The sequence below is a fragment of the Mobula hypostoma genome, chromosome 7, assembly GCF_963921235.1.
Source record: "Mobula hypostoma chromosome 7, sMobHyp1.1, whole genome shotgun sequence".
Classification (NCBI taxonomy): Eukaryota; Metazoa; Chordata; class Chondrichthyes; order Myliobatiformes; family Myliobatidae; genus Mobula; species Mobula hypostoma.
The window spans coordinates 63321602-63337976 of record NC_086103.1 but is presented as its reverse complement, the minus strand read 5'-3'; the positions used below and the strand labels follow the sequence as shown (position 1 = coordinate 63337976).

Here is a 16375-nt window from a genome sequence, read left to right as displayed (position 1 = left end):
CATGTTGCACGTCATGGTTTTGTATGCTTAAAGCATGTTGTCAACCAATTGCACATAGTTTGGTGCTCTAGTTGCCAAAAATTTTTCAACAACATCCTTGAATGCCTTCTATGCAATTTTCTCTGGTCTCACAAGAAGTTCTTTGAATGACCTGTCATTGATGACCTGTTTGATTAGTGGACCTACAAATTGACTTGAATTATGAATTAAAATAACAAATATAGGCGATTTATTTTTAATGATGCATGATAGGGAAATTTCATGGTGATAATTTTTTCTCCAGTCCTGCCGAAGCATCTCGGCTGGAAATGTCGACTGTACTTTTTTTCATATTTGCTGCCTAGCCTACTGAGTTCCTCTAGCATTCTGTGTGTGTTGCAGAAAGCAAAATCTTTGTTGTCCAGTGTAATAAGCATTCGTCATCGTGGCTATCCCTCGAGGTCGAGGATGATGATCTTCGTTCTGAAGAAATGGCCCACAGAGTGAAGATGCCTGTGCGTGTATTTGTTTAATGTGTACTTGATGTTGCACTCCAAGAAGCACATGATACTTCACAAATCAACCAGCTGATTCCAATGGCATGGAAACCACGACGATTGGAGCTGATGGATTTGTTGCAGCCGTCATCCCCCTTCACAGCCGTTGAGTTCAAAGTAACTTCGTCCGCCTGTTCCACCGTTGAGGTCTTGGTTGGATTGTTCTTTGTCAGGGACCTCACCCTCGACCTTACCGCCATGGGTGACCCTACCAGGAGCATAGCGCCAGACGGCATTGCTCTCGGGATCACAGGACCACACAAGCTTCTCCACCACGACAAGGAGAAGAATAAGCAGTAAGCAGTTTCTGCCCAGAATGTTCAAAGATTAATTCTTCCTTTTGAACCTCACTAAGGAACAATATCTTTTTGTATATGAACTTACACGAAATAAGAATATCCTGTGTGAGCTGTGTCCCCTTTTCCAACTACATACATGAAGCAGGGCAAGGACTGTATTGCCAATGAGAGTCAAGATGATCATGTCCATGAGGTTTTGTGTGTTGGACTCCGAGGCTGGAGCTCTTCTGCTATCCGTGATGCATAAGGGAGAATACTCACTTGACAGAGTTTACCCTATGCTTCAGGGCTATCAGATTCATGCACCTTGTTTTTCAGGTGCCATCTCTTAAGATGTGCCATAACTAAAAGACTCTGGCATCCAGTTGGTGTGTGATTGTTAACTGCAAATTGTGCTTTCTAGTGCCTAATGCCTTAGCACCAATTGTTGAGTCCTTATTCAATTGATCTGAAGTTGTCTCACCATTGGTTTGATGTACCAATAATAATGTAGTTTTCATACAGTAAAATACATTGCACACTTTACAAGAGATGGCTGTTTTAATTGATGTAGTCACTTTGAGTGTGCAACATGTGTCCAGATGACCAAGCATCAAGTATGTGCTTCAGTCACTCTTGAAAGGAAATTTCACAATTATTGATTGTTGTTAGTGCAATCTACAAATTTAACTGAGCTGTATTTCTTCCAGGTGTGATGCAGTTCATGTTAGATATTTCTTCTCTAATTCACTAAGACCAGTTCATCGTCATCATTTCCTTTCAAGATCAGCCAGTTCAGGGTATGGAATTCTTAACTTAGGAACTCCAGATTTCCTATTCTTAATTCCGTTTGGGGATAATTTCCTTCTTTCTTTGAAGATTAAGAAACAAAATCAGGTATAGAGAGGGATCTAAACAAAATTTCTAATCAACTATGTCATCAGGTTTCCTTCTACCCTCATGAAAATGTGCCTAATACCTTAAAACATAATTTGTGTGTTTGAGTTGCTTTATAACTCAGTGCAGTGCTCCACAGCACCATTCTGTTGCTGATTCTTTTGGGCACATAATCTGAAAAGTGCATTAAAATATTTCTGGAGAATATACAGTGGCATGCAAAAGTTCGGGCACCCCTGATCAAAATTTCTGTTACTGTGAATAGCTAAGCGAGTAAAAGATGATCTGATTTCCAAAAGGCATAAAGTTAAAGATGACACATTTCTTTAAGCAAGATCACTTTTTTATTTCCATCTTTTACAGTTTCAAAATAACAAAAAAGGAAAAGAGCCTGAAGCAAAAGTTTGAGCACCCTGCATGGTCAGTACTTAGTAACACCCCCCTTTGGCAAGTATCACAGCTTGTAAACACTTTCTGTAGCCAGCTAAAAGTCTTTCAATTCTTGTTTGGGGGATTTTCGCCCATTCTTCCTTGCAAAAGGCTTCCGGTTCTGTGAGATTCTTGGGCCGTCTTGCATGCACTGCTCTTCTGAGGTCTATCCACAGATTTTCAATGATGTTTAGGTCAGGGGACTGTGAGGGCCATGGCAAAACCTTCAGCTTGCACCTCTTGAGGTAGTCCATTGTGGATTTTGAGGTGTGTTTAGGATCATTATCCTGTTGTAAAAGCCATCCTCTTTTCATCTCCAGCTTTTTTACAGATGATGTGATGTTTGCTTCCAGAATTTGCTGGTATTTAATTGAATTCATTCTTCCTTCTACCAGTGAAATCTTCCCCATGCCACTGGCTGCAACACAAGCCAGAAGGATGATTGATCCACCCCTGTGCTTAACATTTAGGGAGGTGTTCTTTTCATGAAATTGTGCACCCTTTTTTCGCCAAAACATACCTTTGCTTATTGTGGCCAAAAATTTCTATTTTAACTTCATCAGTCCAAAGGACTTGTTTCTAAAAGGCATCAGGCTTGTTTAGATGTTCCTTTGCAACTTCTGACGCTGAATTTTGTGGTGAGAACGCAGGAAGGGTTTTCTTCCGATGACTCTTCCATGTAGGTCATATTTGTGCAGGTGTCACTGCACAGTTGAACAGAGCACCACCACTCCAGAGTCTGCTAAATCTTCCTGAAGATCTCTTGCAGTCAAACAGGGGTTTTGATTTGCCTTTCTAGCAATCCTATGAGCAGTTCTCTCGGAAAGTTTTCTTGGTCTTCCACACCTCAATTTGACCTCTACCGTTCCTGTTAACTGCCATTTCTTAATTACATTATGAACTAGGAAACGGCTACCTGAAACCGCTTTGCTATCTTTTTATAGCCTTCTCCTGCTTTGTGGGCATCATTTATTTTAATTTTCAGAGTGCTAGGCAGCTGCTTAGAGGAGCCCATGGCTGCTGATTGTCAGAACAAGGTTTGAGGAGTCAGGGTATTTATAAAGCTTTGAAATTTGCATCACCTGGCCTTTCTTAACGATGACTGTGAACAAGCCATAGCCCTAACAAGCTAATTAAGGTCTGAGACCTTGGTAAAAGTTATCTGAGAGCTCAGATCTCCTGGGGGCCCTATCTTTTGCATGGTGCTCCTTTTTTCACTCTAAAATTGTACAAAACAAAAATAATACATTAATCTTGCTTAAAATGTTGAAAAGAATGTTTCATCTTTAACTTTATGACTTTTGGAGATCAGTTCATCTACTCATTTAACCATTCACAGTAACAGAAATTTTGACCAGGGGTGCCCAAACTTTTGCATACCACTGCAGATATATATTGTTCAAAGTGCAAAATTGAAGAGGACACTGTTATCATAGTAAGCAAAAGTAAATATTATTGAAATGCTATGGCCAGTAGTATGCCACATGAATCAGTGCTGGAACTCATTTTGTTATAGATAGATATGTGTAGGAAGTATGATCAATAACAAATAAACTCTTCTCAGGCATCCAATCGGGTATAGGTATCGATTATAACCAATGTTTTGATGACAGACTCTGCCATCTTCATCAGGGATGATGCCCGGGCATGTCTACTGTGGTGGTATTCCATCCATCCTGATAGGTTCGACCTCATCCAATCAAGTTTTCACTCTCCCACCTTGTTTACAATCGAATTCCAGTTCTTACTTGGAACAAGACCTTCATCTTTGTTAAAATTCTTTTCCTCTAGTTTAATTTCAATGGTTTCTTCTTCAAGGCAATCCCAAAAACCATTGACATGGCATAGTAATTTAGTGCCATCAAAGTCAATCCTATGCGCATTGCGAATGCAATGTTCAGCTACTGCTGATTTCTATGGGTAACCCAAACAGATATACCTCCTGTGCTCCATGATGTGGGTTTCTACGGAGTGTCCATCTAGCCGATGTATACTGCTCCGCATTCACAGAGAATCCTGTAAACACCAGCTGACCTCAGTCCCAGGTCATCTTTGATCTGCATAAGCTGTGATTTGAGCTTCAGTTCATTAATAGTATTCTGATAAGGAGTTGACCCAAAAGGCTTCCACATGAACTTGGATTATGTAAGAACTGTAAAGTAACATGGTTTAGTAAGATAAATTATAAGGATAAGAGCCTTAAAGCTGATTTTATTTTGGGGGAGGGCATAAGAATGCAACCTGGGACAATAAAGCAAAGAACAACATTTACAATATGTTAGCAAAGCCTAGTTTTAAAAAATGTACAATCTTTTTGTCATAGTTTCAGTACAAGCTAAAAGGAAGTGGGATTTTGTATATGGATGAACATGGGGGCTATAGTGTTATGGGGGAGTTCATAGTAAGGAAAAGAATACTTAAGTACATGTAAAAGAGGGGAAGATGAGGAAGAATACAAGGATTAGGAAAGGATTCAAAAGCTTCAGATGCCAAAGAGAAACAAATAAAATACTGATTTATTCTACAAGGATGTATATATATTATGGAAGGAAAGTCAGTATTTGAATCTGCTCAAAATTGGATGGTCATGATAAAAATTCCTGGCAGCAAACACTTAAAAGAACCTGTTTTTTCAGTATTTATCAGGGGAAAGGGATTAAGAGAACACATTTGAAGAGAAATTTACAAATTGTATAACCATATTTAAAGGAATAAATATTAAATAAATTCATTAATAAATAAATTGAATAAATTCTATACTGTCTGCATCCCAAGGAATAAAACCTTAATGGCCCCATCTCAGGAGTAAGTGATTGGAGTTTATTTCAATAGAGAGGAACTATTGTGAAGGAGGGGGACAACTGTACGTTAATTTAATTTAATTGCTTTTGAGTCTTCTACTGTTTTAATTATTCTAATTGTTCAGTAATGTAATTTTTAACTTCAGATGTTTGAATATCAGAGACCTAGGTAAAATAAAAATATTTGACAATTTTGACAGATGTTAAACCTTGGAACATTCTGAACCAGCTATCAGTGCACTTCTCACACTCAGGAAATTCGTGATCATGGATTAGCTGGACTAAAGTGGTTTTCACCTAGTTGTATAATTGCAAGATTAAATTGTAATGTGATGAGCATTATTTCTAAAAGAAAATGCCATTTCATATATTGGTAGTTGAACTGAAATATAGTTGGTTTGAAGAAAAAAATTATCCAGCTAGTAACTTTGTTGCTTCCTTTGTAAAGGTTGCAAAATGACTGAAAAACTGCCATTGAATATCAATATTAAAGAACCACGATGGGACCAGAGTACTTTTACTGGGAGAGCAAACCATTTCTTCACAGTTACTGACCCCAGGAACATTCTTCTATCAAATACCCGTTTGGAGAATGCTAGAAAGATAATACATGATTATAGGTATTGTACAGCAGAGTTTTGGTATGGCATTCTGCTTTTTTTCATTATTCCTACAATCTCACTTTGTATATTTAAAAATTAAACAATGTTGTAACAGTTTGTTATAAGCCGAATGCTTTTTAATAGAACATTTAATGTAGCTGGTATTCTGAATCATGGAAACAAACATATTAGGGAACAAGCTATCTCTGAATACAGCAAATTTTATGAAATAAGCAAGCCACAAAGCTGGGGAAGAATTTCTAAGTTCAAACTTCCAGGTAATTAGTCATTTACCTGTAAAAGCTATTGACATCACTATCAGTTATTAGTACCTTATTTAAAAACAAATGGGATCAATACCCAGTTAGGAGCAAGGTTGAAAGTCACTAAGTGGATTTCCCAGGCAGACATATTTGAATATCCATTCCTTAACAATGGAGGTATAATTCCAGCAAAACAAGCATGAAGTGTATTTCCAAAGCAAATCAATTGATGGTTTTTTGAGGTGTGTCTGTGGGCAGGTCATCTCTGATTCCTGGACTTGATAAATCACCAGATATAATTCCAGTATTTCTTAACTAGTGACTGGAAAAACTCTCAATCAAAATGACATACCAAACAAAAAAATATTATAATCTTGTGTTGAATCTCGTTGAAAAGCTTTCTGAGTTGATGTGCAGACTAATAAATTTACGTTATGTTGAAGATGGTAGCAAGCTCAGTCTCTTGTGATTTTTGATAGTAATTCAGAGGTTCGGCAAAGTCAAGTGTCAGACTATAAGATGTAGGAGCAGAATTAGGCCAATTGGCCCATTGAGTCTGCAGTACCATTTCATCATGGCTGATCCACTTCCCTCTCAACCCCATATTCCTGCCTTCTCCCCGTAACTTTTCATGCCCTGATTATTCAAGAACCTATTAACCTCTGCCTTAAATACACCCAATGACCTGGCTTCCAGAGCCACCGCCACCATCCTCTGGCTAAAGAAATACCTCCTCATCTCCATTCTAAAGGAACATCTGTCTATTTTCACGTTGTGCTCTATGGTCTTAGAGTCCCCCACCAGGAAACATCCTCTCCACATCCACTCTAATGGCCTTTCACCATTAGAAAGGTTTCAATGAGATATTCCCTTCATTCTTCTAAATTCCAATAAGTTCAGGTCCAAGGCCATTCATACACTCCTCATATGATAAGCCTTTCAATTCCAGAATCATTTTCGTGAACCTCCTCTGAACCCTCTCCAATGCCAGCACATCCTTTCTTGGATAAGGGGCCCAAAACTGCCCACAATACTCTAAATGAGGCCTCACCAGTGCTTTATAAAGCCTCAGCATTACATCCTTGCTTTTATATTCTGGTCCTCTCAAAATGAATGCTCACATTGCATATGCCTTCCTCACTATGGACTCAACCTGCAGATTAACCTTTATGGAATCCTGCACGAGGACTCCCAAGTTTATTGCACCTCGGATTTTTGAATCTTCTCCGTTTAGAGAATAGTCTATGCTTTTATTCCTTCTACGGAAGTAGGTGACTATGCACTTCCCAACACTATTCCAACTGCCACTTCTCTGCTCATTGTCCTAATCTGCTTCCTCAATACTAAACACAAAATAATCTGCAGATGCTGGGGTCAAAGCAACACTCACAACACGCTGGAGGACCTCAGCAGGTCGGGCAGCATCAGTGGAAAAGATCGGTCGACGTTTCAGGCCGGAACCCTTCATCAGGACAAGGGGTTCCGGCTCGAAACGTCGACCGATCGTTTCCACTGATGCTGCCCAACCTGCTGAGTTCCTCCAGCGTGTTGTGAGTGTTCCTCAATTTTACCTACCCTTACACATATCTTCATATCATTCGCAAACTTGGCCACTAAGCCATCTTTCAAGAGTTAGCTCTAAAGGACTTATTTCATTACTCCCCTTCTGTTATTTCTCAAATCCTGAAAAGTTTGCCTTTTCAAATACATATACAATTCCCTTTTTAAAATGATACATGAATTTGTTTACATTACTTTTAATCAGTATATTCTAGTTCCTAATTCTCAACTTTCCTCTGATTTTACATATATTGCCTTAAGAATCTTTTGCCACCTAACAAAGAACATTACTGCTCAACCTCCATTTTAACTTGAAGTCATGATGAGTGGTTCAAAGTATATTTATTATCAAAGTACAAATATGTCACCATATACCGCCCTGAGATTCATTTTCTTGCAGGCATTCACAGAAGAACAAAGAAATACAATAATATTAATTTTAAAACTGCACAAAAACAAAGACTGATGCACAACTGATGTGCAGAAGAAGACAAACTGAAAATACAAAAAAGTACGGTTAATATTAGTGAACATATGGGTAATACTGAGAACAGGAGTTGTAGAATCCTTGAAAGTGAGTCCATAGGTTGTAACATCCAACATTTTTTGTAGGCTTTTCCATTCTTGGGCATTGGTGTTTTTTTACACCAGTCCATGATGCAACCAGTAAGGATACTCTCACTGTGCATCTATAGAAGTTTGTCAAAATTTTACAGTAGATGACATGCCAAATCTACACTAAATCCAAGAAAATAGAGGTACTTCTATGCCTTCTTTATAATGCTGGTATCAGGGCAGATCCTTTGATATGATAGCACCAAGGAATTTAAAGTTATTGACACCCTCCAATCCCCTAAATGAGGACACCTGATTTTTTTTCCTCCTGTAGTCAATCGTCAGTTCTTTGGTTTTGTTGGCATTGAGTGAGAGTTTTTTGTTCTGGCACCTTTCAACAAGATTTTCAATCACCCTCCTGTATGCTGATTCATCACCACCATTGATTTCGGCCAATAACAATGGTGTCATCAGAAAACTTAAATGTGGCAGTGGAGCTGTACTTAGCATCACTGCCATAAGTATAAAGTGAGTAGAGCAGGGGGCTAAGCATACAGCCTTGTGGTACACCTCTGCTGATGGTGATTGTGGGGAAGATGTTGCCAATCCAAACTGGCTGGGTAAGGAAATAGAGAATCCAATTGCACAAGGAGGTATTGAGGCCAAGGTTTTGGAGCTTAATAATTAGTTTAGAGGGGATGATAATGTTAAATACTGAGCTGGAGTCAATGAAGTGCAATGGTTTGGAAAAAAAAACTACATGCTATTTTCAGGGTACTAGAAAATGTCAGTAGTTAATTTTAAAAAAATACTTTTCAGCTCTAGTCACTACTCTTTTTAAAAAAATTAGAACCATGGAAACAGAAAAGAGTATCTGCTTCATTTGGCATCTAAATCTTGTTTAGCTATATTTTTGTAATTTTTTGAGAGTTTACTTTGGATGATTTTAAGCAGATTTTATTCATTAAATATATTGTGTTAGACAAGGTATCTTAGCTCCTGGGCTTACAGAAGATGAACTTTGGAAAGCAAAGTATATCTACGATTCTGCATTTCATCCAGATACGGGAGAAAAGATGATTCTTATCGGTAGAATGTCAGCTCAAGTACCAATGAACATGACAATTACCGGATGTATGATGACTTTCTATAAGTGAGTAAAAGACTTCACATTTAAGAACTTACATTTTTTTCACAACTGCTGAAAGCCATTTACTGCCACCAGCTTGCATCTGGGAAAGATGTATTTCCCTGTCCTCTTGCTATTTAATCCTCCTTTTTGGGAAGGCATGTGATAACATGACAGACTCGGGAATCAGTTTTTTTCACAATCACGAGAAAATCTGCAGATGCTGGAAGTCCAAGCAACACGCACACAAAATGCTGGAGGAACTCAGCAGGCTAGGCAGCATCTATAGAAAAGAGTACAGTTGATATTTCAGGCTGAGACACTTCATCAGGACTGGAAAAAAAAAGGATGAGTCAGAGTATGAAAGTTGGGGAAGGGGAGGAAGAACCATTAGGTGATAGGTTAAATCGGGGGGGGGTGGTTGTGGGGGAGAAGTGAAGCAAAGGGCTGGGTAGCTGATTGGTGAAATAGATGCAGGGCTGGAGAAGGGGGAATCTGATAGTAGAGGACAGAAGTCCATGGAAGAAAGAAGAGGAGGAGGTGCGCCAAAGGGAGGTAGTAGGCCAGTAAGGACATAAGGTGAGAGAGCGAAAAGGGGATGGGAAATGCTGAAGGTGGGGGTGGGGGTTATTATCGGAAGTTTGGTAAATTGACATTCACGCCATCAGGTTGGGGGCTACTCAGACGGAATGCAAGATATTGCTCCTCCTCCAGCCTGAGTGGCCTCATCGCAACAGTAGAAGAGGCCATGGACTGGAATATCGGAATGGGAAGTGGAATTAAAGTAGGTGGCCACTGGGAGATCCCACTTTTTTTGGTGGACAGAGGATAGATGCTCCTTATCTTTTTTTTTACAGTCCTAACAAAGGGTCTCTGCCCGAAAAGTCAGCTGTACTCTTTTCCATAGATGCTGTCTGGCCGCCTGCTGAGTTCCTCCAGCATTTTGTGTGGGTTGCCTAAAACATGCCAATTTAATTTGGAGAAATATTAACTGTGGCAGAAAAACAAGTCCATAATCAATTGATTAAACAAACAAGTTAATGCCTCTGTAGTAATGTACTTTTGGACTGTTTACATTTGAATTTTTTCAAAAGAAATGGGCATTAAAATTTCTTGGAAATTTTAAATAAATAATGTAAATTTCTTTTCTAAAATGTCATGGAGAGTGGAATCTTTGGGTACTCTTTTTTCCAAATAGTCATGGAATTCCCATAATGTTTTTCATATTAGTGTGCTGGAAATAGTTTGTGACTTATATTGTATAGTATCTTTCCAAAAAGGTCATTTTACTCAAAAGGTTCTCCTCCGTTTTATACTGTTTGAATACTTTTCTGCTTTTTGTTGGCTTTTTCATTCTCCCTGCTCTGTTTCTGTTGAGCGGAGGTCAGACAGGATTGCTGAGCTGAGTGACAGTAGCAAGTATCATTAAGGATTTGACTATCAAAAGTTTGAGATGCTGTAAATGCTTACCAGGTGAGTATCACTAGCATTGGGCAGCATGGTAGCATAGCAGTTAGCAAAATGCTATTACGGCACCAGAGGCCTGGGTTCATTTCCCACCGCTACCTATAAGGAGTTTACAGGTTCACCCCATGACTGCATGGGTTTCCTCCGTCTGCTCCAGTTTCATCCCATATTCCAAAGACGTACAAGTTAGTAAGTTAATTGGTCACATGGGTGTAATTGGGTGGCACAGGCTCATTCAGCTGAAAGGGCCTGTTACTGGCTGTAACTCTAATTAAAGAAATAATAACATAAATAAAGGTCTGGTTGCATTTGTTGGAAGAGAAGCAGAGTTGATATTTTAGACCATCTAGTAAACCTGTGTTCTGACTTTGTGTCATCCATCTCACATCTATGAAACTAACATTCCTTTCGTCACTTGTCAACCTTGCCTTAAATATTTTAGGTAACTGGTCCAGCGAAATTGGATAAAGGCAGGGTCACATCTTTGGTGAGGTTAAAGAGAACACCTGAAACTATAGTTGTATGGTGTTAGACAGGGCAGTAAAGGACACTACCAAATAAGGAATTGGTGTTCCTTGAAGAATCACAGTGTAACTTAGTGTCCATATTTAGGAATATGAAGGAGGAATTAGGCAATCATGTAAGATCTAAATTACAGCTTGTTTGGAAAGTAAAGACCAGCATAGACTGGTTAACCTTACAGTCTTTTGTTGCATTTTTCTTTCACTGAATTTCAATTTCTATGTTGCAATAAGCACTGAAAGGTAACTAATGCTCACAATTTACTGTGTAAAATTAAATTCATAAGTGTGACAGATAGCATGACCTCCAAGTGCCATGGATATAGCATGGAGGGGAAACATCTTACCAAATGGATAGAATAATATTATTAAAGTCATAATATTATTCTTGTCTTGGCAGAACATTTTACAGTTCTATATATGGAAATATCCCAAGGCAAGCAATATCACAAGCTTGTGATACCTGAGCAGAATTTCAGGGTGTGTTACTGAGTAATGATTGAACAGGTAGAGAGACTGAGACAGGATTATGAATGTCACTATGTAGGGATTTTGTGATAATGGTTAATTCAAAAACATGGTGAATGGACTGAAGACAAGGATCAGAGAAGAATGAAAGTTATCTGGGTTTTTAATAGACTAAAGCGAAACAAAACCAATGATGAACATGCATTAGAATTTTAAGCTCAACACACTGGGAGAAGTAGGATATGCGGAAACCAGTGAAGACAGTCACCAGGGCCAGATTAATCATAAGAAAGCAAGATGGTTCTGAATACATGGGATTTCTGTAGTAGCTTGAATGACTAGGGAGGTGAAGTGCAAGTGAAACTGAGATAAGATCGTGAGTGAGGTATTATAATTTGTGTAATTTTTAATATCTGCATATACAGTGCCCTGTAAAAGTATTCAGCCTCCAACCCTTTGTTCACATAAATGAGTATTACAATCAAGGATTGTGATCAATTTAACTAAGCATTTTTATTTGTGAATCATATCCTCCTTTTTTCCACAGTAGAGCCCAGAGAAAACAGTGAAAATTGTAAAGCATTAAAAACTAAAAATTCAAAAACTTAAATGTCATCATTTCAAAAATATTCATCTCCCTTTGGTCAGTATTTAGTTGAACATCCTCTCACAGCTATTGTGGCCAGTAGTCTTTTTGGATAAGTCCCTATTAGATCTGCACAACGTGATGGAGTATGATTTGCCCATTCCTCCTGGCAAAATTGCTTAAGCTTTGTCAGGTTAGCTGAGGAGCAGTGGGGGACAGCAATCTTGAGGTCTTGCCAGAGATGTTCAATTGGGTTAAGGTCAGGACTGACTGGGCACCACATGGTTGCTCTGGTAATGTGCTTTGGGTATTTGACCTGCTAAGAGATGAAGTTCCTCCCCAGTTTAAGCTTTCTGGCAGAGACGAGCAGGTTTTTATCCAGGATGTTTCTGTATTTAACAGCATTCATTTCCCATCAATCCTGACCAGGTTTCCAGCCCCTGCTGCTGAAAAGCATCCCCGTAGCATCATGCTATCTCCACTATACAGTAGGGATGGTGTTACCTGGCTGATGCACAGTGTTAGATTTGCGCCAGGTGTACCGCTTACTGTTGAGGCCAAAATGTTTCACTTTAGAAGAAGGAAGACCACCTTCCACATCTTTACAGTATCTTCCAAGTGACACTTTCCAAAGTCTTTATATGCAAGGATATGCTTTTTTGCCAGGACTACTTCCCTGCCACTCTTCCATAAATATCCTTAGAGATTGTGGAGTCATAAACTTATTCTCCAGTTGCAGTCACTGACTTCTGCAGCTTACTCAGAGTGACTGGTGGTGTCACAGTGTCCTCTTTCAAATGCCATTCTTCAGCAACTAAGTTTAGAAGGGCAGTCTGCCCGTAGTTTCATATTTTTTCCACTTTTTCAAAATGAACTACACTGAACTCTGAGGTATGTTCAGTGCCTTTGAGATGGTCTTGTTCCCTTATCCAGATTTGTGCTTCTCCAATATCATTTCCCTGACTTGTCCTGAATATTCTTTTGTTTTCATATTGGTTTGGTCTGTTAAAAATTTACCATACTGTTGGATCTTAAAGAGAGAGGGGGTATTTATTATGAATTCATTGGGGGCGGGGGGGAAGGTTAGGGTTGGGGTTTTCTCCAATTTTTGACATCAACAAATTGGGTGAGTTGGTAAGGTAATACATATATTGCACCTGGGGAAAGTTAGCATTGTAATTACGAAGCGAATTAATACACTTTCAGCCTCACAATTTTGGTTTTCAATTTTTCATAAACTGTTGACAGGCTTTGGAATTTTTCTTCTGATTTGACATGATGCTCAATGTTTTGTAAAATAGCTCAAAAAATCCTTCTTCAATATATTTTAAATTTAGAAAATGAGGCAGTAAAATGTGAAAGGGCTAGCCAATGGTGTAGTGGCATCAGCACTAGACTTTGAAGTGGATACTCTAGTGTTTGAATCTGATCGGGCAGCAACAGCCTGCACGGAAGAAAGGCCTAGCAATTTTTAACGCGACAGATAGGATGTTATAGAATAAGTAAATAGTACTATCAAAGCATGTAGATTTAAAGATCCTCAAATTAGTTAAGCCCTTGTATTTTATACTTCCTAAACTTGTGATTTAAAAATGTGTAATAATTCATATACTCAAGGGGACTTCCGGGTCATCAAGGGAATGGCGGCGTAAGGAAAAGGTCTCTCGACAAAAAAGAAGGTAAACTGCCCCAAAATCGAATTTAGACAAATACTTAATATTGCATAACTATACTAATAAAAGGGGCAAGGATGATGTCTAAGAACAAGAATAAAAAGTCCGCTTCGAAGGCTGATAAACATAAAGAGATGCAGCAAGGCGAAGGGCCTAGCTCTCCCACGGCAAGCCAGGACGGAGATAATGAGGGGGAATCGGTGACTCTGTCTTTGATTCTCGGAGAGATTCGCGAGTTCCGACAAGATAACAGCAAACAGCTGGAAGATATTAAAGGAGAAATAGTAAAAACTAACTCGCGGATAGATGAAGCCGAAGCGAGGATTGTTGGAATTGAAGAGAAGCTACAAAATGCAGAGGAGGTGATAGCAGAAATGCTGAAGCTACAAGACCAACTCCAGTGGAAACTAATAGATCAAGAAGGCCGCTCGAGAAGGGAAAATGTGAGGATCTACGGAGTTCCCGAAGGAACCGAAGGTAAACCCGGATTGATGATTCCCTTCGTGGAGAAGCTGCTTAGAGAGAACCTTGATATACCGGCCGCAAAAGACCTACAGATAGAAAGGGCTCACCGTGCGTTGGCACCACAGCCTCCGGCAGGCACCCAGCCCAGATCGATTCTGATCAGATTTCTCAGTTACAGAACGAAGGAAGAGGTGCTTAAAAGAGCATGGCAAAAGAAAGGTTTCATGTGGAACAACTGTAAAATCAGTTTAGACCACGACTACGCACCGGGGATTCTTGCCAGACGGAAGGAATATACGGAAACACGGAGAGTCCTGAAGGAAAACAACATCAGATTCCAGACCCTGTATCCAGCTCGGCTGAGAGTCTTTTACGACGAAGGGACAAAAACTTACGCTACGGTGGAGGAGGCAACGTCGGACCTGGCGGACCGGGGACTACCTATTAAAGTTATCACCCAACCGGAGTCGCTACTGGAGAGGATTCGGCAGAAGTCGTGGCAGTTAGTGGGGCGAGGACGCTCCACTCGAAACAGAGTGTCAAACTACAAGGAAAAGCTGCAAATATTCAGACGCGAATGTACAGAGAATACAGATTAATTAAGAGAAATGACTGAAAAGAGTAAATCGGACTTAAAAGTAAAATGAAAACTGGTAATTGAAAATAATCTAGGCGGAATAACTTGAATGATAGCAATATGGTCGAGACATAAATAGGAGAAAATTCTCTATGATTATTCAAACTGCTGAGGGCCCTCTAACACAGGGTGAAGATAGAGGTTATCCCTCTGAATTGAGGTGGGTCGGTGCTCAGGCCTCACTGTGGGAAGTCGGGGAAAATTTTCAAATGTTATACGTTCAGAAATGTCTAGGGTGTGGTTATATGTCTTGGTTTACTGTTGAGAAGGGATTGCTTACTGTTTGGTTAGAAAAGGAGAGTGCTTTTTTTCTACTAGAGAAAAATGCAAACTGAATTGGTAAAAATAATTTCCTATAATGTTAATGGGGTTTTGAATCCAATTAAAAGAAATAAGATTATGTCTAAATTGAAAAAAGAGAGGGCACAAATAGCTTTCCTCCAGGAAACACATATGAGCCAATCTGAACATGGAAAATTAAAAAGAATGGGCTTTAAGCATGTATTTTATTCATCATATAAATTGAGTCACAAAAGAGGGGTAGCTACTTTAATATCAAGTACTCTTAATTATGAACATATTTCAGAGACTAGAGACAAAGAAGGACGGTTTGTAAAAATCACAGGAAGAATAGAAGGTACAGAAATAACATTGCTGAATGTTTATGCTCCTCCAGGTAGTGAATGGTCATTTTATAGACACATTTTTGACCTAATGGTCAGTTCTCGAGGGGTAGTAATTTGTGGAGGGGATTTTAATATTAGATTAAATCCTATATTAGATTCTTCAAGAATAGTTACTCAGAATAAACCTCTGACTCGGAAAGTGAATTCATTGATGGAGGAGTTGGGAATTATAGATGTCTGGAGGGAATTACACCCTACTAGTAAAGATTATACATATTACTCTTTCCCTCATTCAGCCTATTCAAGGATAGACTATTTCTTTATCTTTAATACAGATAGACTCAGGATAAAAATCTGTAATATTGCAACAATTGATCTGTCGGATCATAGCCCAGTCTCTATGTCTCTAATCCTGGAAAGGAAAATGAGGAAAACACTATGGAGGCTAAACTCACATATACTTAATAACCCAAAAGTAATGGAGAGATTAAGGGGAGAAATCAAAGAATATCTAGACCTTAATGACACGGGAGAAACATCACCAGTGATTTTATGGGATACATTGAAAGCTGTACTGAGAGGGAAAATTATTTCCATTACTACTCACATGAAAAAAATCAATGCACAAAAATTAGCAGACCTTCAAGGAAAATTAAAACAACTTCAAGTTGGAGATAGCAACAAAAGTAATTCAAATCGAAAACAGGAAATTAGGAAATTGCAAAGTGAAATTGATGATATTTATACGTTGGAAACTCAAAGAAATTTTCTTTACCTGAGACAAAAGAATTATGAAGTAGGAGGTAAATCAGCTAGATTATTAGCATATAAATTACGAAAACAACAAGCAGACAATACAATTCATAAAATAAAGAATCCAAA

General features: G+C 38.9%; 1 protein-coding gene across 6 annotated transcripts in view; it reads left to right on the top strand.

The window, feature by feature from the left end:
• Nucleotides 1–16375, top strand: part of LOC134349356 (sideroflexin-1) — a 93453-nt gene that overhangs the window by 28738 nt on the left and 48340 nt on the right. For all 6 annotated transcript variants that reach the window (XM_063053541.1, XM_063053544.1, XM_063053546.1 and 3 more), the window contains 2 exons: nucleotides 5390–5561; nucleotides 8904–9074. In XM_063053541.1, the coding sequence (XP_062909611.1) occupies nucleotides 5398–5561; nucleotides 8904–9074 (335 nt within the window). In that variant the 5' untranslated portion in view covers nucleotides 5390–5397. The remainder of the gene's footprint in view (nucleotides 1–5389; nucleotides 5562–8903; nucleotides 9075–16375) is intronic.